At 51.0% G+C, this 21688-nt stretch overlaps 1 protein-coding gene across 2 annotated transcripts in view; it reads left to right on the forward strand.

The window, feature by feature from the left end:
- The first annotated feature begins 1243 nt into the window (after window positions 1-1243).
- The window catches only part of Chst11 (carbohydrate sulfotransferase 11), a 213150-nt gene continuing 192705 nt past the window's right edge, over window positions 1244-21688 (forward strand). Inside the window, exon 1 of one of the 2 annotated variants that reach the window (XM_046429719.2) lies at window positions 1244-1905. In XM_046429719.2, the coding sequence (XP_046285675.1) occupies window positions 1788-1905 (118 nt within the window). In that variant the 5' untranslated portion in view covers window positions 1244-1787. The remainder of the gene's footprint in view (window positions 1906-21688) is intronic. The other variant, XM_046429720.2, reaches the window with a different exon arrangement.

The following is a 21688-nucleotide window of genomic DNA, read 5'->3' on the forward strand; positions in this document are numbered from 1 at the left end:
ATTAATACAGTACAAACTGGCTACATAAATATTGTGCTGTAATTGACTGTCTTCCCTAATCAAAGGCAAGGCTGCTGACTTTGTTACTTCTGACGGCTGGAGAAGGACTCTGGGGGAAGGGAACTGAGGTCTCGGAGTCTTTTTTTTCCCTGTGTGTACCAGACTGCAAGTTGGGTCTCTGTCAAATCAAGGTGGGGTGTGGGGGGGAATAAGGCCTTAATTTACATTCAGATTCAATAAGAAAGTACCAAATGTCTATTTTTGTGATAGTCATTGAAAGACACTTTGTCTTATATTATTATTAACAGTACTATCAATAATGACTTGATAATAAGGCACTGAAATTAGTTTTCATAATAACAGCTTTTTTTTTTTTCCTGGTGTAAAAGTGATCTCGGCACCATTTGCTTGGTTTCCCTCTATTGATTGCCAAACAACCTAAATGCATGGAACTGAACATTTCCAATCACTTTATACAAGAAAGCATCACCATCTTTCCATTTACCTGCCAGTGCTAGGGCTGGCTTGGGTTTTTTCAACAGTTTGTTGGACGGGGATGAGGGTGGCTTCAGCCTAGGGGCATCTTCTCACATCCATCCCATAAGATTTTTGTGCACTTTGGATAATTTGGAGACAGCTCTACCCTTTGGGAAAACCGTTTTAAAATCCACTAACCCCTTTTGCCTTGAGGGGCTGGGGTGAGGGTGTCAGAGGCTGCAAAGTCCCAGGGAAAACTCAATGGTCGCCTGCCCCCCCACCCCCCCTGCGGTTTCCCTAACCTTGACTTTAAGTCAGCCCTCTTGAACCTCTTTCCAAAACAACGCTCCAGCTGGGCTGTCGTTTGAAAGAAAAACGAAACCGCCGAGGTTTGATCGTCTCCAAAAGGGCACTCGCTCCCGGGGGGGTTTGGGGCAATTTGCTCGCTACGTCGTTCAGGGATTTAAATAATTGCGTGCCACCAGAAGCCCCCCTTCCCCCTCAGACGCCCAACCCGCTCGCTGCCACTTCCCTCTCCAAACGCTGGCGGGGGTGGGTGGCAGCACCGAGGCGATTTTATTCGTATTTTTTTCCTCCGGGTTTTGTCATGGAAACGCTGACACAACCTCCAGACGGCGGCCGAGCTCGGCCGGGGACTGAGGGCTTTTGGGACCCTGCGGGAGCGCGGCGCACTCCGTACTCCCCGGGAAACAGCTGGACGCGACCATGTCCCGGGCAGGGGCGGGGGGAGGCGACGCTCCGCCCCGGCGCGGCCCCGCCCTCCTCGCCGCTCCGCAGGCTCCCTCCCCTCGCCGGGGGCTGCGAGTTGCATTTGGTAAAACCCAGCCTCGGAATATATAGATCATTGGAGCGCAATGAAGTAGCCTTTGGAGAGGAGGGAGGGGGCCGTCCGACAGCCACAGCGGCCAGTGCAGCGCAGCGGTAGCAGCGGCGGCAGCACCATCGCCGCTCGCACCCCAGCCGCCCGGCCCGCGAGGAGGCAGCGGCGACCGCCGGAGCGAGCGGAGGAGGCGGCGGAGCGCGCGGAGAGGCGGGGAGGAGCAGCAGCAGGGGCGCGCGGACGCTGGTCCACGCATCTCGGCACTTCCAGACCAACTCCGGCGCCTTCCACACCCCGGCCCCGGGCTGGGGGCTCCGAGAACCGCCGCGAAGCCACCCGATCCTTCCCCTGATCGCTGCCCAGCCCTGCCCTGCGCCTCCCGGGCTCCGGTCCGCGCGGCGGGGTCCCCACTCCTGCGCCCCGGGCGCGCCTCCCGGACTCCCCGGTCCCTGCAGCCAGGACAAAAGCCATGAAGCCGGCGCTGCTGGAAGTGATGAGGATGAACAGAATTTGCCGGATGGTGCTGGCCACTTGCTTGGGATCCTTTATCCTGGTCATCTTCTATTTCCAAAGTATGTTGCACCCAGGTAGGGGGCGCGTTAGCGTGGTTTTGTTGGATATTTTCTTCTCTCTCGCGCTCTCGCTAGCTCGCCTCGCCTGGTTTCTGCCTCTTCCAACCTTACCTCTTTCCCCTCGGCCTCTTCTTCGGGGATCCTGCTGCCGGGATCCGCCCGGGTCACCGAATTAGGATGGGGAGGAGGAGAGAAGGTGTGATTCTTTCTCTTCTTCATCCCAGCCCCAGACTGGAGGATGGGACCAGGAAGGGTGGTAGAGGTTTCCCCCTCCTTCTTTCTTTTCTTTTTCTTTGTGTCTCTTGCCTGTCTGCGAGGTAGCAGGGAAAGGTAGAGGTTGTGGGGGAGCTGCCAGGGGTGGGGGCTAGTTTGAAAAGGAAAAAACTCGGTCCCTGATCCTGCCGAGATCTGAGGATGAAAAGGCGCCCGGAGCTGGCCGCTCTGAGCCGGGCGCGCTGCCTCTTCCTGGTTGGGGGCCCTGGGGGCGAACGGAGCGAGCCCCGGCGAGGTTGCGAGTCCCTGCAGCGAACTAGGCAGCCCCAGGCTCAGCTCCCACGTGTCCAGGGCTCGGCAGCGCTGCGCAGGTCGCGGGGAGAGGCTGGGTTCCTGGAGCTGCCCTCCATCAGGCACCGGCCTTTTGCAAAACACCCGAGGGTCCTGCTCCGCGTTGATCTTGCGGCCAGTACCCTGGGTCCTGGCCCACCCTTACTACACCCCCAACCTACCCCCAGACCCTGAACTGGGGACCCAGAGCTCTTGGGTCACGCCTTGGCCACAGTTTTGGAGGAAACTTTGGCCAGGTTTTGGGCGGATCGTCAGGTTGCATCTCCTTCTTCCTGGGTTCCAAGCATAGGAGTCCCCTCCTTGGTGTGTGTGTGTGGGGGAAAGACCCTTTTCTCGGTTCTCCCCCCTGGCATAGGCAAAGTTCCAGATCTGAAATCTAGACTAGGACAGGGACGAACGGGGCTCGCTGCTGCTTCGGAGGGGCCGGAAGGAAAGTTTGAGACCAGGGGGAGGTGGGTGGGCGCCCTCCGGGCGCTGTGGCCCAGGACTTTGCTGCTGGGCTCCAACAGGTAGAACCTTCCCAGAAGCCACCTGGGGTTATGAGTCTCTCCCCGCCAAGCCTTAGTCCCCACACCACCTCCTCATTTGTCACCTCTTAACAGATCCCTGCCAGGCCACCTTGGCTCTGAAATGCATTTTTAATGTCTCAGAGTTGCCTTTCCCCGTGTAGTCACAACGATGATTTGCTGTTCGAATTGCAAGGAGTAGGGAGATGGAAACACATTTCCTTCCAGGGAAATGGGGTTGGTGGTTTTCATTTTGCACCCCCCCTTCTCCCCTCAGTGTGTATCTAACACTTGCAGCAGACGCAGCCCCGAATTCATCAAGCCTGCGCCTTGGTGGAGGGCAGAGGAATAAAGCTGTTCTCTGCATCACAGGCAGGGCTGCCGGCTCTGGGATTCCTTGACAGCGAGGGCACAGAGGGCCCCACTGCCCTGCTGGGCCTGGACCAGTCTTTAAGGCAGCCTGGCTGCCAGGGATATGGTCCCACACTACCCTATGGAACCTCAGAACACCCGAGCCAGCCCTTGTAAAAGATGGCTTTTGTTTGCAGCTGGGTATTTTTAGTTTAATGTCAGCAAACTAGAGCGGGCGTTTGTCTCCTCACCCAAACCTGTGGTTGTGAAACTTCTAAGGGAATTTAAAAATGGACCTTGCTCACATTCCCCTAGCCAGGCCGCGGTTGCAGCGGGCATCAGATAGTGCCAAACTTCTGGGGCTGCTGGAGACCAGGCCAGACTCTCCCCAGAGGGTTAGAGGACAGAGCGGTGTGCCGATATAATGGAGAACTACAAAGGGCCTGATGATTTGGTCTAGACTCGAGAAATGTGTTCAGGCCCATTCAAGTTTCGCTGGAATTGAGCATGCCAGGGAATTCTCTGCAGAAATGCCTCAACAGGGATCAGTGTCAGCCCCCAGCAGAGTGCACATTAGCTTCTCTGTACCTGTGAATTGTCCAGCCAAAATCCGTTTTCACAGATCCCCTGAGAGAATTGGGACATAACTTTGTAGCTAAAGATAGTGGGAAGAAACTTTCAACTTGTAATTGGCTCTTTGCTAAAATTTCCAGCTCTAGTCAGAATATTTAGTCGACTTGGAAGTAGATGGAGCTCTTTTCCGTCTAGCCTGTTGGAACTAGCAGCACAGCCTTTACTAAGCTTGAGCTGGTCAGGATCCTCTCTCTTTGATCTGCCCTGCCCTTTGCTTCGCTTTCTGGTCCCCTTTCCACACAAGAAATAACGTTTGTTTATCTATGTATTTATTTGGCATTTTTAAAATTCAAATTTCTATGAGGATGCTTTTCAGCTATTTCCCCCTGGTGCACAGCAAATACGACTTTCAAAACATTCTTTTGAATGAGAAACTATAGACAGTTAATTTGAAAGGTCTTCCTTGTCTGAAATTACATGTAGTTCAGCAAAAAATTCTGCATCAACAGTTTATTATTACCTGGGGCATGCCAAATGCAAAAATGGTTTGGAATCCATTTAAAACATTTTTTTTTGGGGGGGGGGTTTCATTTTGTTAGAGTATACTTTTGATGACAACCTGTGCTACATCTTTTTTCCTATGGCTTTGAGTTTTGTGGTGCTGGGGATTGAACCCAGGACTTCCTGCATGCTAGGCAAGGGCTCTGTCACCGACCTACATCCCTGGCCCTTTTTATTTTATTTTGAGACAGAGTCTGGCTAAGTTGCTCAGGCTGGCCTCCAACTGGCCATCCTCCTACCTCAGCCTCCCTAGTGCCTGGGATTATATACGCGTGCCACTGTGCCTGCCTTGAATTTCTTTAAATGTGACTTGATTTTTGCATCTCTGAAGAATCTTAGGATGAGGATAGCTGATACTGGTAGCCTGGCTTTGCAATTTCGGTTTCTCCAGGTCACTCTGGGAGAGGCAGTAGGGACCACAGCATGGTACAGATTGTCTTGCTAAAAATTTGGAGCCCTCTGGCAGGAGTTCTAGATGTGATTAGAAAAATAGTGTTCCAAAAGAAATGGACTTCAGGCTTCACTAGTGGCTGGAGGGTGTGAAGGGGAGAGGATCATAAAAGAAGACAGCTGTCAGGGGCCTGACTGTCTTTCCCTCCTGTTCTAATCTGGGGCCATTGTCTTTTGTACTTTTCTAATTCATAAGCTTGAGTAATTCATGAATTTGAGCAATCAGCCATCAATTAGTGGAGGGTTTAGAGAAATGGGTCTTGTCAGGCAGTTTTCTTTAGGAGTCTTTGACCCTCTGAGTTAATAATCTTTATTAAGAATACTTTTTGAGGCAGGCACCACATTTCAAGCTCCGTTCTCATCCTGATGTTTTACCCAGTGCCTGACACACGGTAGAGTCTCCTTAAAGTCTTCGCTGCCTGAATGCATGTGACGTCTAGGAGTCTAGAAACAGACCCCTGTCGCCAGTTTCCAGGAAGGTGACTTCAAGCCTTGCCAAGAATGTCTCGCCAGTGACTCTGGCTCTGTCGGTGGGGACACTTCCTTGCCTTCCTGGAGTCTGAGTTCCCCTGAGACCTAGACCCAGTTTTAGCTGATCTGGTAGCAGAAAGGAGCTCTTACCGCGGCCTCAATTTGCGGCCCCTGAGGTGTCAGGCAGAGTGTGCCCTGGATGCTGAGGAAGGCTGGCCCCTTTTAGCCTCGGACTTGAAGAACCTGTCCTCAGGACAGGTACCATATAGATGTGAACCACTCCCCAAGGCAGTGCGATTGGAGGCACATACCTGTGGTTTCTGCACTCTTTTCCTTACATTAAAATGTCTTGCATACCTGCAGCAGGCCCGGCTTTGATGGAGCAAGGTGGGGGGGGGAGGTGGAGGCCTCCGGGCTGCCTCTGTGCTGAACCTCCCACCTCCTTTTGTGCTGTGGGGTAGGATTGTGGTTTTTGTTTGAAGGCTACGGTTTGTAGAAGAGAGACCTGCCTGCCAGGGGAAAAGCCTTTCTTCTCTCCCTCTTCTCTTTTTTTCCTTTTGCATTATGTTGACTTTCCATGTCACCTGGGATTTCTTTGCCCTGATTGAACATAGAGTCTTTCTTTAAAGCCTTCTCCGGTTACCTCCATGTAGTTTCATTGGACCAGGTTGAATATAAAATGCAGGTGGTATTGAACTTTTAATCTAATTATAAACATAATGGGCTCCTCTTTGAAAGTTTGGGATGCCCTGAAGATAAACAATCAACCGTTGTTTGATCACTCAACGGCAAACTGCCAGTTTTTCTCCACTTGCTAAAACATATATGCAAATGAACAGGCCTCATCAAAATGCTGCAAAATCTGAAACTTTTTGAGAGTCGATGTGGAAAATTCCACACCTAACTTCATGTGATGGATCACATTCAAAACACAGATGCACTAAAAATATTGTATTAAGCTACCCTCAGGCTATGTGTGCAAGGTGTATATGAGACACAAATGGATTTCACATTTATATATGGGTCTGACTCCCCAAGTTATGTGCATTATTATGCATATGCACATATTCCAAAAATCTGAAAAAAAAAGTCCTAAATTTGAAACACTTCCGGCCCTACACATTTCAAATGAGGGATATATTACCTATATGTATTTAAAAAAATTTGAAGTGACATCATGCATTTTTTTACCTCGACTGATAAAATATTATTTTAGATGAACTCATCATTATGGTGACTAGTTATTAAGTTTGAAGACAGTATGTTTAGCCACAACCTCTTAAATTCATAGACCTGCGTGTGTCTCTGTCCCTACCTACCCCTTTGCAGGATATCAGGCCAGAATTGTTTCATTTCTTCTTTTCTTTTTTGTTATTGTTTCTGCACAAATTTGTTTTACATGAGAGAATCTTTTTGCTTAGGCACAGAATGAGTTTGGGGTCATGGAGACATAGTGACTGTTTTTGTGTCACCTATCTGAAACTTCCTTGGGAAAAGTGTCAAGACAGTGTTCCATATGAAGCCATTCTTTATGAACCCTGGAAACAGCATTAAACAACTGAAAGACAAGACATCTTCCGTCGGGGGGGGGGGTCTCCCCTGGGTGGTTTAAACATTGGTGCCTCCACAGCACGGTTTCCTTACAGCGGCTGAGATGAGATAGACTCTCTTACGCAATTTCCTTTGACAGTTAGAACCACTGTTGGTTCCAACTCATTGTCTTGTGAAATAAGCCGGGTGATCAGGCACCTCCGAAGGGGAGGCTGGGGGTTTGTGTGGGGTGGGGAGTGAGGGGCCGGAGGGATCCCTCCTCTAGCAGAGGCAGCCCCGTGTCTAGGTGTCTGGTGGAAGATCATTTTGCCTAGGACTGGCTTAGCACAGTCATTTAAAAACAGGAAATCAAAGGCTCAGAAGCTCAGGCGCCACCCTTTCCCTTCTAAACCCCACTGAGGGACAGACCCGGTCTTATTCTGGAGGTCAAGTGACAAAGGTTGTCACGAAAGCCATGGCCAGCAGGCTTCTTTTTAAAGCGTTGATACAGAAAGCCCAGAAGCCTGGCTGACACATTTTTCTTTCTTTTGAGTTTTGCTTTTGAATCTTGGGACCCCATCTTTAGAAGAAATCAAAGGGCGGGCAGTTCTTCGTATGAGGTCACTGAGCAAGCCGATCCCTCAATTAGAATTTCCTGGAGCTTGTAATCTGATGCACCTTAGATCGGATGTGGCGGATTGAAACTTCAAGCAGAGTTCCTCTCGGGTTCTAGGCCCGGGGGATGCACCATGAGCATCTGTCCCTTATGGAATTTGTACTCTCCAGGGGCAGACAGATGCTGGGCTGGCGGTGGAGAGGTCAGACGTGTTTATGGTCTAAGGAAACACAAAGCAGGGAGGAGAGTTCAGGGGGCTGTGATGTTACAGAGAGGTAATTAGGAATGTCATTGATAAGATGACTTCGGAGAGCAGAGACCTGCAGGAAGTGACGGGGCAGACTGGACTGTGTGTCCATTCCAGGAAGCATGTTCCAGGCGGGGAGCCCCCGGGGCCAAGTCTTGGTCCCAGAGTGAAAGAAAACATCCCGCAGAGGGAGGCAGGGAGGCCATGAGGAGGGGTGGATGACCATGTGGGCCTTGTCCCTGGCTGTGGCAGGGAGACCAAGTCCAGGAGGCTTCAAGCAGAGGCTCTGGAGGGGAGAAGCATGGAGCAGAGGTGGCTGGGGAACAGGGCTGGAAACGCGGCCTCCTGCTCGCACACTCAGATGAGGCCTCCTGCTCCTGCGGTCTCGGGCGCCCACCGTGCACTGGGTTAAGTGTCACCCTGTGAAGCTCCCCCACCTGCAAACTAGACTGGCTCCAGTTTCAGTTTTTAAAGCAGTTACATACAAATCATAAAAAGAGATTTAACTGAGTTTGTTGGGGGGCATCTTAAGCTCTTCAAAGTCCAATGGGTGGAATCAAATCAGCCATAAACAGCATCAGGTGCATATTGTCACTCCATGAGCACAGAGGGGTTAAATGGGCCTGGGATTTGGGAGTGAAAGGCCTGGGTGCTAGTCTGTGTCCCCGACTACCTGTCCTCGTGAGTGCCTGTTTTATGACACACATTTTAATACTGACATTTGAATGTGTCCTGGTTGGTGGCATCTTTGCAGGGTGCTGACCTTTAATGAGCAGGCGTTTCTCTCTTAGTGGGACGTTCAGTAGCAGTGTGCCTGACCAGTTGGTGCCTTCCAAGGCCGCTACTATAGATTGCGAAGGTACCTTTTGTCACCCGGGGCATACTTAGTAACCTCAGGCAGGTGATTTAAAAAAAAAGGCTCTCCTGCCAGGGCTCCCCTGGTTGGCCTGGTCACTGCTTCTTAAGCAGGCGGGCTGCCGGGGCCCTTTCCACGGGGCTGGCCCCTTTTCAGAGCCGGGGGCTTGCAGTTAGTATCTCTCTTTGATGAATGGTGAGGTTGGTTTAGAGTCAGGAAGGGAAGGGAAGGAAATAAGTTATTTACTCGGGCCTTCAACCTGGAAGTTCAAATACAAGTAGACGCAGAAATTTCCTGGAGAAAAAAAATCCACCCATGTGAAATCTTTTCATTCCCCCCCCCCCCAGGCCTCCGAGCTGTCGCAGGCTCTAGTATTTCTCTAGTCTTTTCAGAAACGTGTTGCAGTTCTTACTTGTACCCCTTCCCCTTTGACTCAGAAGGGTATGCATCCTGTCCTGATCATCCTTCCTACCCCTGGGCCTAGCCAGGGGGTCTGAAGAACGCTAACAGAGTAACTAAGTGAATGTCAAAACCACCCCTTCCAGCCATCTCCACCGATGGAGAGGGAGGAGCCGCCACCGGCTGCTGGTGACCCAACAGCTTTCTCCCGAACCTCCCTGCTCCTGTTCTGCTCTAGTGCAGGCAGGTAATAGGAAGCAGCCCAGGTATTTGAAGCAGAAAGGAACTGACCGAAGGGAATTTTGTGCTTGCGGCTACCGGGAGCAGGGCCTGTAGTAATTCATGAGTGGGTGTGTATTGGCATGACTTCTCCAAACACCTGACGCACCAGGGGTGCTGCTGCCTCTCACACTGGGTCTGGGGCTATTTATTAAGTTCTAGATAAAACCAGTGACAGAGCTGGCGAGTGGGCCCTGTAAGGCCGTTTACAAAACTCCTGGTGTCCCATCACTGTGCTGACCAGTAGCAAAATAGCCCTGCAGGCAGGAAGGTGGCCTCTGCTTCAGGTCTGCTTTCTACATTTCGAATGAGTGCTCCTCGCAGGGGGACCAAGTTTCTATCCAGAACCTTCGCTTCCAACGAGCATGGGAAATACAGCTTCCCAATGGCCAGCTCTGCAGCGTGGAAAGCATTCTAGAAAGAGAGTAGAATGAGTAATGAGCGCCAGCGTACCCCGTTGGTAAAACACCCCCGAAGAGCTCTCTCCAATGTGTTTTGTTTGTGAATAATCTAAACACATCCCTACCATCATTATCTAACTTCATGGGATAGGACCCTGACTGCCATGGCGAGTGGAATTCCTCGTGTTTGTTACCTTCTGGACAATTCTGTGGGTTTCATTCTTTCTGTGCTCCTTTTTACCGTGTAGTGTGACCCAGAAAGAGAGGCTCCCTGCTTTCTCGCGGCCTGCATTGTGACCATTATCACCCAACTCTGGCTTCCCGGCTGGGCCCCTTTGAGCCTCTGTTACATTTTGTGAGTTTTAGGGTAGTTAAAGCAGGTCTCACGGCTGTAGACCGGACCACAGCAGAAGCTGTCGGGTCACCAGCAGCCGGTGGCGGCTCCTCCCTCTCCTGATCCACTGAGCGCAGGTGGCCACTGTTGTTCATGGTCTGTGGTTGCCCATCTTGCCCCTCAGGTGGCCTGCCTGCATGTTGTAAATGGCACGTGACTTGAGGTGACAGGTGAGGTGGGGTGCTTCTGACTGTATAAGTAACATTACTTAAGTTTCACTTTTATTTAGATTAAATAAAACCAGGAGTCTTAGTGGTCCTTCCCGGACTCCTTTGAGGTCCAGCGTCCCCTGGACTTTGGAACTCCAGGTCTAGACTCGTCTTGATGTAACCCTCAGACCCGCCCTGGCCAACGTCAGGCAGAATTACAGCCTTAACCCAGCACCGCTGAGGCTGAGCCGAGTGGTTCTGACAAGCAGCAGGGGAAGGGCCGCTATCTCAGGTAGATACGGACAGAGAGAAAGAAACCTGGGGCAGCTGAAGTGTTTGAGCTCTTATCAGTCCCTGACTTGAGTAGTTTTCTTAAAAGCTCTGGGGGAACAAAACCCACAAAGTCAACTCAAGGGGGACGCCGTTTGAGCTGCTAACTTCAAAGAATCCCCAAAGTGGGAGAGCACAGAGGCCCCCTTGACATTCCTTAATGGTTGACGTATTGCAGCGTCATTGTGTGTGGTTGCTGGTCACCATGAATCTGAGGCCAGGGACCAGCTTCCAGGCTGCGCTGTCCACTGTGCGCATCTGACCCCCTTCAAGACATTCTCGGTGAATGTTCACTAAGCACTGGGCTCTGTTCTAGGTGCTGGGGACAAAAGACACAAAACTCCGTGCCCCTATGGAGCACGGTCTAGTGGGGGAGTCTGAATGACGGATGCAGGCTGAAGTTGTCAAGTAGCTCGGTGGTGACAAGTGTCCTGCAGAGCACAATGAACCAAGGAGGGGGCTGTGAGGTGGCAGTGCCATGGGAGGCTGTTGTCATTTTATTATTTATTTATTTATTATTTTGGTACCAGGGATTGAACTCCGGGATGCCTAACCCCTGGGCCACATCCCGGTCCCTTTTAAAAATATTTTATTTCGAGACAGGATCTCGCTGAGTTGCTTAGGGCCTCACTAAGTTGCCGAGGCTGGCTTTGAACTTGTGATCCTCCTACCTCAGCCTCCCTGTGTCGCTGGCATTACAGGTGTGCACCACCGCACCTGGCCAATTTTAAATAGAGGGTCAGGGGAGGTCTCTGGGAAAAGGGGGTTTTAAAGATTGAAGGAGAAGATATATAGGGGATACTCCTATGATGTAATAGGCTCTTTATTGGCTATTATTCAATAAGGACGGCCTGGGGTCTGGCATTTGATATATATTATTCCTCACAGGACCTTTATGAGGTCCACACTATTGTTATCACCAGTTTATTAGAGAATCTGGTCACAAGGGGAGGAATTGATGGAATCAAAACTAACCAAGGCCGTCTGACCTTGTATCTATTGCTCTGAACAGCTAGTAGGAGCTAGATCCATCCACCCCAAGGATTGATGACAGTCACTGGAACTTAGTGCCAGGGTGGGACCTTTCTGTCCATCAGAGTCAACTCCCCAAAGGCCACAATATCCGTCTTGAGAAAATCCTCCAATCTCTGTGTAAACAGCATCTGGCCTCAGACCTGCTGCACCCATGACTTGGACAGGTGCCCAGCACACGGTAGGAGCTTAATAATGGATGGACTGAGACTGAGGGCAAGTGACGGACTCACAGATTTGGCCCTCAGGTGCCAAGGGAGGGTAGAATAATGCCCACCTCTCCTGTGGGTGGTGGGTGAGCACTAAATGTGACAGGAGACGAGAGAGTGCCTTCATGGTGGACGTTGGACCCTGTACACAGGTGGTAGTTAGAATGGCCACATGCGGTCCCTCTTTCTGAGACTTTAACCTTCGCTTGGACAGCAACCCTATTGTTCTCATTCTGGAGCAAGTCTTTACCCAGACTCCTAGGAAGCCCCACTTTCCAGGTGCTCCAGGCCTCGTCTACTGTGCTAAATGGCCGCCCCACCGTCATCGCCAAAGTCTAGCTGCCTCCAGGCAGCATTTTTGTGCAAGCAGAGTTTATATTTGGTGGGGAAAAAAAACAGCTTTGTGGTTTCATGCCGAGTGCAAAGACCATAAGCTTTCCCCCCCAATTATGCACATAATTACCCCTCAGGTTCCCGTTAACTTTAAAAAGTGACACTCGGAAAACATAACAGTGCAGAGCACCAGTCAACGCCATTTCTGAAGCTGAGCTCCGAGGAGGGTGGAGAGCAGTCATTTGGGAGAGACCTCTGGTGCGATGGCAGCCCTCAGGGGCACAAGCAGTGGTCAGGTGGCTTTGCACGGCTCCTTGCACAGGACAGAGCTGCCCGGGCCTTCTCCACATCTGGGCCTGTTGCGTGCGGTGAAGGACCTTGTGGGTTCTTGCTCAGGGGTCTGTCACCCACTCCTTGACTGCAGGTGTCATGAGCCTCTGCCTGGAGGGCCTTCCTAACTGGCCAGTGCCCCCCCCACCCCCCCCCACCCCCCACCCCCATGTCATCAGATGCTGACATTTGGGGAAAAGGTTCTGTAACCCTGTTTCAGGTGGGGCCTTCTCTTCCTCGGCCCGAGGCAAAGGGCATGCTCAAGGCAGTCTCTTTGGGCCTTTATGCTTTACACAAGTGGAGAGTGACCCTTCCTTATGGGCTGAAGCAGCCCGCCACGTCCAGATGCACCTGACCATGCGTTGGACCATCGGCTCTCAACTGGTGCTGATTTGCCTTCTCCTCCAAGGGACATGTGGCAATGTCTGGAGAGATTTGTGGTTGTCTCCTCTGGTGAGAGATTGCAACTAGCATCTAGTGGGTGGAGGTCGGGGTGCTGCTGGACTTCCTGCACAGCACAGGATCCCCCCCCCGCCCCCCGACAAAGACCAATCCAGCTCAAAATATCAACAGCTGGGAAACCTTTATTTTGATTCAGTATTTATCCAAGGCTTTCCTTAAAAATAATACTAGCAACAATGGTCACTTAACTAAGTACTTACTACTTAGTAAGTGGTAGGTCAGCTGCTGTCCTTGGATTGTCCCATTCGATCTCTCCTGCAACCTCTTGAGGTTGGCCTCCCATTGTCCAGATGAGGAGACTGAGGTTTTGAGAGGCAGGAGCTTGCCTGCCTGGGAGATTGGAACAGGACCCTGGCTCTGGGATGATGACACCAAGGACTGTGACAGTCACTGGTATACTCTGCCAACTTGTTCTGGGTTTCAGCTAATTAGGTCAAGAGGTAATTATTTTATTAGGGCCCGAAGCTCAGCTGTGGACTCAGTACCTGGGCCATTCAGTGATAGCCTCTTCTCTTCTTACCTACACTCTATCCCCGGTGAGCTCATCCCCTCTGGGGACCAGGGCTGTCATCTGTGTGCATGTGACCCTCATCTCTCTTCAGCTTGGCTGTGTCCCGAGGTCAGAGTCCAGTTCCTAGGTTACCTCCTGTGTGATTCCTCTGTCCCCTTCTCTTGCTCAGAGTCTGGGAATGGTGGCCTTTCTCCGTGTCCCAGACTACCTAGTGCTTGGCCCTCTCTGTTCCTACCTGCACTGGTGACTGGCTCCTTCAGGACAGGGGCCGTGCTTTGTTCCCCACAGCGTCTCAACATCTGGTGCGTCGTCCTCACTCAGGAAGGGTCTGTTGCAGGAATGCGCGTGTTAGTGATAATGGCCGCCCAGGGTTCCTCCTGCTTGGGAGGGGCAGGTGTGCACTTCTCATTACAAACTTGATTTTCAGTTTGATTCTACAATGAGCCGCCGTTGAAAAGAACCAAGCAGCGACCCTTTTGATAACCATGGTCCCCAAGTGAAGGGACAGCTGTCAAAGCTGTGGTGATTGCATCATCAGAGTCATGAGTGTGTTCCAGGAAGCCATCTGTTGGTAAGGGTCTCACCCAGGACCCTTTTAGGGCGTCGCTGTCCAGTAGAAGCACGTGGCCCACCATATACGTAACTAAATTTTCTGGTGACCACATAGGAAGAAGTAAGAAGAAACGGGTGGAATGAATATCTGAACTAACCAGTGTTAAAATCATTATAATAATCTTCTTTTTTATTATTTCTTACATACATCACGATAGAGGAGTGCATTACATTCATAATTTTTTTGCATTACAATTCTTAATACACCTTTAGACCACAGTGTATCAAATCTCGGTTTGTATGTAAGGTATGTTGACACCAAATTCACATCTTCATACATGAATTTTGTATAATGATGACCGTCTCCTTCCACTATCCTTACTATTCCCATCCTCCCTCCCTTTCCCTCCCACCCCTATTCCCTCTCTAGAGGTAATTCTCCACCTATGCTCTCCCTCCCTACCCCACTTTGAGTCACCGACCTTATGTCAGAGAAAACATTCAGCATTTGTTTCTTTTGGGATTGGCTAACTTCACTTAGCATAATCTTCTCTAATGCCATCCATTTCCCTGAAAATGCCATGATCTTAGTATTTTTTAGTGCTGAGTAATATTCTGCACAATTCACAGTAGCTAAACTGTGGAGCCAACCTAGATGTCCTTCAGTGGATAAATGGATGAAGAAAAATTGTGGCATTTATTCTTTCTTTTTTTGATATCAAGCCTTCAGAAATCCATTGTGTATTTGACACCTACTTTGTTTGGACTAGCCACGGTTTAGATGCACAGTAACCACCTGTGACTGGCGGCTGCTAGCATGGCAGGTGGCTCCAACGGACTGGAGCACTCTGGGTGCTTTGGACGAGGATTGTGTTTTTCCCTCCCCTCCCCCACTTTTTTAAAGGGGACCTTGTCTTTCCTTTTGGACTCTACCTTTTGAGAAGAAAGAGTTTGACTTTCTTGGGACTCAGTGTGTTAAAGGGGAGATCTGGTGGGGAAGTCGTGTGTCTGAGGTCATGACAGGCTTCTAAGGTATCTTCAAAGCCTGGGAAACTGGAAGAGGATCCAGGCCGTTGGCTCCTCAGTGGCCCTCTGAGGCGTGGCTCTCCCTTGAGATCCTAACGAGCTCCATCCACAGATGAGGCCTGGGGATGAAAGCCAGCGATGATCAGGGAACTGCCTGCATCTGGTTTGCGGTGGTTCTGATGCAAGGTTGGAGGGCCACGGCCCAGCTAAGGAGGGGTCAATCCTCTGGATGGACAGAAGCGCACAGGAGTAGGGGTCTCCTGGGCCACAGGGGACTGGGGATTTAAAGAGAGACAGACTGAAGAGGAAGAAGCAGGGAGGGGGATGAGGATTTCCACTGGGAGGTGTCGAGAAAGGCTTCAAGGGACAGGTGACATCTACCCTGGGCCCTGAAGGATGAGTAGCAGTCCGCTGGGGGCATGTGGAAGGAACAGGAAACAGCCCAGGTGAGCTGCTTGTTCATTGGGGAGGGAGGCCGTCAGAAGGGATGTCTGGGGACACTGGGGGCCCAGGGGTGGAGGGGACGTTGCAGGAGACCCGAGGCCGCTGAGTGCTCTCAAGTTTGAATCTTATTCTTGGGACTAGGGAGCCATAGAAGATTCAGGATCTCTTGTTTTTCAGAAGTGACATTTAAGCTTAATTTGAATGTTCCTGTTTCAGTGGAAATGCAGAAGTTTCAAACCCACTTTCTCAAAATGACCTCGGGGACATTTTGGAATAGTTTCTGTTATCATTTAGCGGGAGGTGAGATAATTCATGAATGTACCGAGTGCAAAGTAAGACGGGGTTTCAGAGCACTCTAGGGTGGGATTTGAAACTCCCCTGTTTGCATTGCTCTTGCCAAAATTTTAGGCCTCGGAGGTTGAGTTTCAGTCTCTTGGTTGCTAATGGTGCCCCCAGGTTCGCCCTCCAAGGGCCCTGAAAGAAGTGGCAGGAGAAAGGGAGAGTGTGTCGCTCCTCCCAGGGAGGAGAATTTCTGGTTTCCATGTGAGCTCAGGGTGGATCTGGGGTCAGGTTGCAGCTGGGAGCTGCCGCGGGGTGCACCCTGCAACGAAGGCCCAAGTCCACCACTTCCTCCTGGGAACCGAGACCCAGGCACAGGGTGTGTGGGGCCTGAGCTCATCGTCCCCTGGGAAGACACTGTGCTCTGCCCTCTTCCTATCAGAGTTCCTTGTAGGCAGCTGTGGGGAAGAAGAGGGGTGCATGGTCCAGCTCATACTCCACACAAAAAGGCACGCCGGACTTTCAGGATCCAGTTCAAGGCCCCTTCTGGGGGGCCCCCTTCCTTTTCTCTGCTAGACAGCGGCACTTGGCACTGAGTTGGTTTTCTCATGGGGGGGTCTCATCACCTTAGGCCCCCTCCCCCATTTCCCCACTGACCCCCCATCATCAGGAGACCCATCCCAAAGCATAATAATCACAGAAGTCACAGTGTCTTCACCGACGGCAGCTTGTTTTTAAAGGGGGTGTGTGGACCGGCGAGCTGAAGAGGCTTCTGGGTTTGTGCCCACAAACTTGGAAGGATCTGGAGATTCGGGATCGGAAGGTCTAATTAAAGCAGGGCTTATTATTGGGAGCCTATGGACTTATTGGAATGGAGATTATTTTGAAAATGGAGGAATTAGTGAAATCCTTTAAGAGCTGCGCTTTATTGTGTGTAGGGCTCTCGGCATAATTTTGCTGTTCAAAAATGGAAGTCCAGGTTTGCAACCAGGAACCCAACAGATCATCTGTTTGTTGCTCGCCATAGAAGAGCTTTCGTTGGGAGAGTGTGAACCCCCATCCCAAAGACAATTATGCGCCTAAAAATCTTAGCCAGGGGGTTGGGGCGTTGCTGGGCTGGGAATGCGGGCCTCCGCCTTGTAGGATAATCCATGTCACTCTGGGGAGTGGCTTGGGCTCTTCCCTGCGGGATTCTGCAGAGAATCCTTTGGGGACATATGCTGTCTCCTGTGCCTGGAAAAGCAAATTGAGATTTAAAAAATAAATACAGAGTCTGATCCTAAGTGCCTTCCTACAAATGAAATCCGAGGGATGTGAGGGATGTTGTCATTGGAGAGTCACAGCGACATTCCTCTTCTGTTTTCATAGGAAGCAGCAATAAATGGAGTAAGGAGTTCAGCTGGCCAGCCGCTGTTATAAAACCCCAGCAGGAAGGGGCTGCCCTTCAGTGGAAAGGGCAGAGGGTGGGGCGACATTAGGGAACTTGTTCTTGTCCGCTGCTTCTCCCGTCTGGGAAAACCCCACGTCCAGCAAAAGGCAGTTCTCAGACTACCCCTTGGAGCCCAGAGGGTCAAGACAGATAACTCAGGGTCAGAGAGGAAATGGGAGGGCCCGGAGGCGCCCATAACCTCACTCCCATCAGACTGGCCGCTTGCCTGTTTCATGTTTTGGGGTTCTGAGCAAGATTCTGTTAGAAGGAAGCCTTTCAAGGCTAAACCCACTAACAATCTTGCCATTCACTGCTTAGACAAGTTCTAAGGCCTCTTTGCAGCCTGGATCTTATTCTCTTAGTGGTTCTCCAAGTTGATGCACATTTCCAGGAGAGTGGGGTTGTAATTAAAATGAATAATTACTGTTAACTCTAGTATGAAGAGGCTCAGATCCGTCCACCCCTCCATCCATCACGCAAACGTTTATTGACCAAACGTTTATCTGGCGAAGGAGACAAACCTAAGTAAGGCTTGGTTCCTGCAGCTGAGTAACTTGCAATTTAGCAAGTGCTGACAGACCCGTAATTGTTGGCTGTGATGCTTCGTAATAACGGCTGAGGGTGGCTGGAAAAAAAAAAGTGTGATTGGTTTAGGGGAGGTCAGGAACCTCGAAGAGGAAGGGACAGGGGAGCTGGGCCTGGTCCTTCATTCAGTCCTTCACAAGCGTTTATTGAATTGCTCGCCATGGGCACCGATGCTCACTTCTGAGTGCTGAGGACAAAACAGGCAAGATCTGGGTGTCAATGGCGTCCACTTTGTTGGCCTAAAATGTATCAGGTCTGGTAACCCCACTGGGCTCCTTCTGCCATTTCCCTCTTGCCTACCCCACAGGGCCTCAGAGTAAAGCTGTGTGTGTGTGTGTGTGTGTGTGTTTACAGAGACGACATCAACCTGCGTATTATGGTAGGTCTTGCTTTTGCCACTTAGGACTGAGACGGGGGCCTTTTCTCATGTCAATTTTAAATGCCATAACGTCCCATCATACGGATGTGTTTTCATTTAGTCATTTTCTTTTGTTCAGCAGTTTTGGAAAGGATTTTTTTTTTTCTTTTAAGAACTGCCACGATATACCTTTTGTATTTACATCTTTGTCTGAGTTTTCTTAATGCTTCTTTCAAAATAAATATTCAGGAGGGAAAGTCACAGGTTAGATAAACTTTCCGAGGCTCCTGGTGGGTGTAGCCAAGTTGGTCTCTAGGAGGTTGTATCTGTCTATACCGCAGCCCGCGGTGTATGGAAATGTCTTATTCAGACTCCTGCCAGAGCCTCCCTTGGTCTCAGCAGGGATGCTCATTTAGATTTTGGTCCATGCAAGGTCCCAGGTGTCTGGAGGGCAGACTTTGTCCCCAGTTGCTGACCTGTCACAGACTTGAAGTAAAACGAAGGTTGAGTGCGTATGATTTGCATGTCTGGCTGAATGAGCCAAGAAGGGTTAGGAGAGGTTTCGCTAGACAACTGGGAAGAAACTAGAACTTTCTTCATTGTCACAAACTACTCTACCCACAGGTTTTCCAGGAGAGGGGAGCGCTTCAGCATGGTGGGTTGTCCTAAGCCATCCCCACAATCTCAGTGCCTGATGGAGAGGCCTGTGGATGGTCCTCAGCATAGAGATGCTACAAAACTGTGTGTCTTGACTGCTTTTGTGCTACGTGCCCGTTACCTGTGCGGAATCAGCCAGGCTTCTCAGCAGCCTGGGGAGGGAGGACTGTCCTCAACCTCATTTTTGGGGGGAACTCAGAGAAGGTTTGTAGTTCAGGTGACACAGCTCCTAAGTGGTAGAACTGGGATTTCCAGGTCCATGACTCCATGTGCTACGCCCAGAACCTTCTTCTTTCTGCAAAGTGTGGGGCTAATGTCTGTAGGAAAAACTTCCTTCTGTGACCTGGGAGGAAAACTGTAAAGAGGAATTGCCCTCTGAGGGTGCAGTGAAAACCTGGAAATGGGTCCTCACCAGACACCACCTCTGCCTGTCCCCTGATCTTGGACTTCCCAGGCTTCAGAACTGAGCGGTAGATTTTTGTGATTTATCAACTTCCAGCGTAAGGCCCCCAGACAAGATGTGGCCCCTGGGTGGCAAGGCCAATGGACGACTGATAAGACACAAGGACAGAGTCAGGAGGCAGTGCGTACCCCAGTGTCCTCAGCTGATGGAGGAAGGAACTCAGACGTGTGGGAGCACTTCCAGGGACAAGGCCAGGAGCCCCTGCTCACCTCTCAAGACATGTGCCATTATGAGCACCCTGACAGCGAGACCTCCCCAGGAAGCTGTGTGTTGGTGACGCTCTCAGGCTTGGGGGGACAGACCCCACTAAGCAGGAAGTGGGGGTGAGAGTAGGGAGAGAAAAACAACCAACCCTTAACTCAGTCACACACACACTCACACACACGCTCACACGCACAGAGCTGATGGGGCCCCTGAGTCACATCTCCGTCGCCTGCACTTCCAAGGGGGAGGCCTGGATGTATTTTCATTTAATAATTCAGTTAAGAAACATTTCACCCTTTAAATAAGAAGCTATGATAAACCTTGAAGTTGCATGTTATTTCTTTGAAATAATGATGGAAAGTCGCTTCTTGACATTAAAATGGAACCCCCCCCAGATGTCCCCCCAGGGTGGCTTGAGGTGAACTTGAGTCCCTCCCAGTTTCCACATCCCACACCAGGTCCCCCCCCAGGATACTCTAGGTAGAGATGGGAGGTTGGCTTGGCAGATGCTGCTCAGCGCTGCTCTGCCCGGGCTTGGCTTTTTATACCTGCGTTCTGGAGTGGCCATGGTCCCCTCCCACAGGCCCTGTTGTGTCCAGCCTGACTTCCCAGCAGCTTAGCCCTGTGGTAAGGCGGATGAGGGGAAGTGAGAAAGGCTCCAAAATAGCCGGCTACTAGGCTTCCTGTTAGGTAGGATGTGGCCAATTAGCCTGGGTTATCTGTGAGTCTGCTCAGACGCTGTGTTCACAGACACGTGTGCAGGGTGCCCCAGAGTGTGGGCTGCCTGCCCGGATGGAGGGCACTGGTCAGAGTCCTGGACACCCAGGGACCACCTTGAGAGAGCCAGGGAGGCTTAGCCCTTTGGGAAACAGAGATGTTACCCGTGGCCATCGGCAGTGACCGTCTGGTCTCTGGTTTTGCAGGGGGTGTCATGACTTGGTTTGGTTCTCACGCTGTGGGTGAGGCAGTGAGCCCCTTACCCTATCCTGGGGTGTCCCTGGGAGGGATCCTTTAAGAACTGGAAATGACGACAAGGGAGGAAACTTTAAAAGTGCCTGAGTGAGGGACACCTAAGGCAAGTGTCACTGTCGGTGTGGTTAGCTGGCATTGCCTGGGTTCCTGAACTTGTCTCTAACCACTTTCTAAAGAAGTCGTGGAGTGTGGTCAGGAGTCTTTCAGGCAATGCAACTTCTTCCACCCCAAATTGCTGTAAGTGAAAAGGGGCCCCTCCCTCCCTTTTTCCCCTCCTCTGAGGGGAAAAAAAAGTCAATGTGGCAGGTCCCGGGGACTCCAGATCTGACCTCTCGTCCTCTGGCTCTCTCCTCATGGTGGCAAAGTGGCTCCACCCAGCCTCCATCCCAGCTCCAGAGCAATCCCAATAGAAAGAAGGAGTGTTTCTGTCTTCCAGCAGTTTCCACAAACGTGGGCCCTGAGTCCTATATGGCTGTCGTCTTTCTGATAAGAGAAGAGCCACGCATACACAGGAAGAGGCCCTGGGGTGATGGAGGTGACGTTGGAGTGTTGCTACCACAAGCCAAGGGGTGGCAGGAGCCACCTCTAGGAGCGGAAGAAACAAGGAAAGATCCTTCCCTAGTGGCTTGGAGGAGCATGGCCCTAGCTGATGCTTTGATTCAGACTTTTAGTCTCCAGAGCTGGGAGGGAGTCACTTTCTATTGTTTTAAGTCCCCAGGTTTGTGGGGCTCTGTTATGGCAGCCCCAGAAAACCAGTGCGGTTGGAAGAACAGTCTTGCCTTGACCCAGCAGGGACCCATCCAGAGATGCTGGACTCGGGGGCTGTGGCTTCTCAGCTTTGCTCCTGTGCCCAGCTGGGACTCTGTGGAGACCATGCCACCTCTGTGTGCCCCAGTTTTCAGCTACGAGATGGGAAATAGGAGGCTGCTTTTCAGCTCTGTGTGACATCAAGGGAGAAGTTATTGTCAGTTTGCACCGAGAGAAGCCATCATAAAAAAAAAAAGAAATCCACCATCATACGCTAACATTTGTGGAGCATGGATCAGGTCTTTTTAGGCGCTGAGAGAAAAGGTCTCAAACCCCAACAGCCAGTCACCGAGGTCCCCTGCTCCAGCTCTGGCTTCTTTCTATGGGGACCTTCCATGGCTTCTCTGGTACTTTGGTGGGACAACATGTCAGAAATGGCAAAATGGGCGGAGAAAGGGGGAGGGCTTTGGAAAGGCCTTCGCTGCTCCTGGTACATAGCTGTCCCGTCTGAACAGAACCGTCACTGCG

The sequence above is a fragment of the Marmota monax genome, unplaced genomic scaffold (genome assembly GCF_021218885.2).
Source record: "Marmota monax isolate L192 unplaced genomic scaffold, Marmota_monax_Labrador192_F-V1.1 WCK01_AAM20220418_F8-fsc00051, whole genome shotgun sequence".
Taxonomy (NCBI): domain Eukaryota; kingdom Metazoa; phylum Chordata; class Mammalia; order Rodentia; family Sciuridae; genus Marmota; species Marmota monax.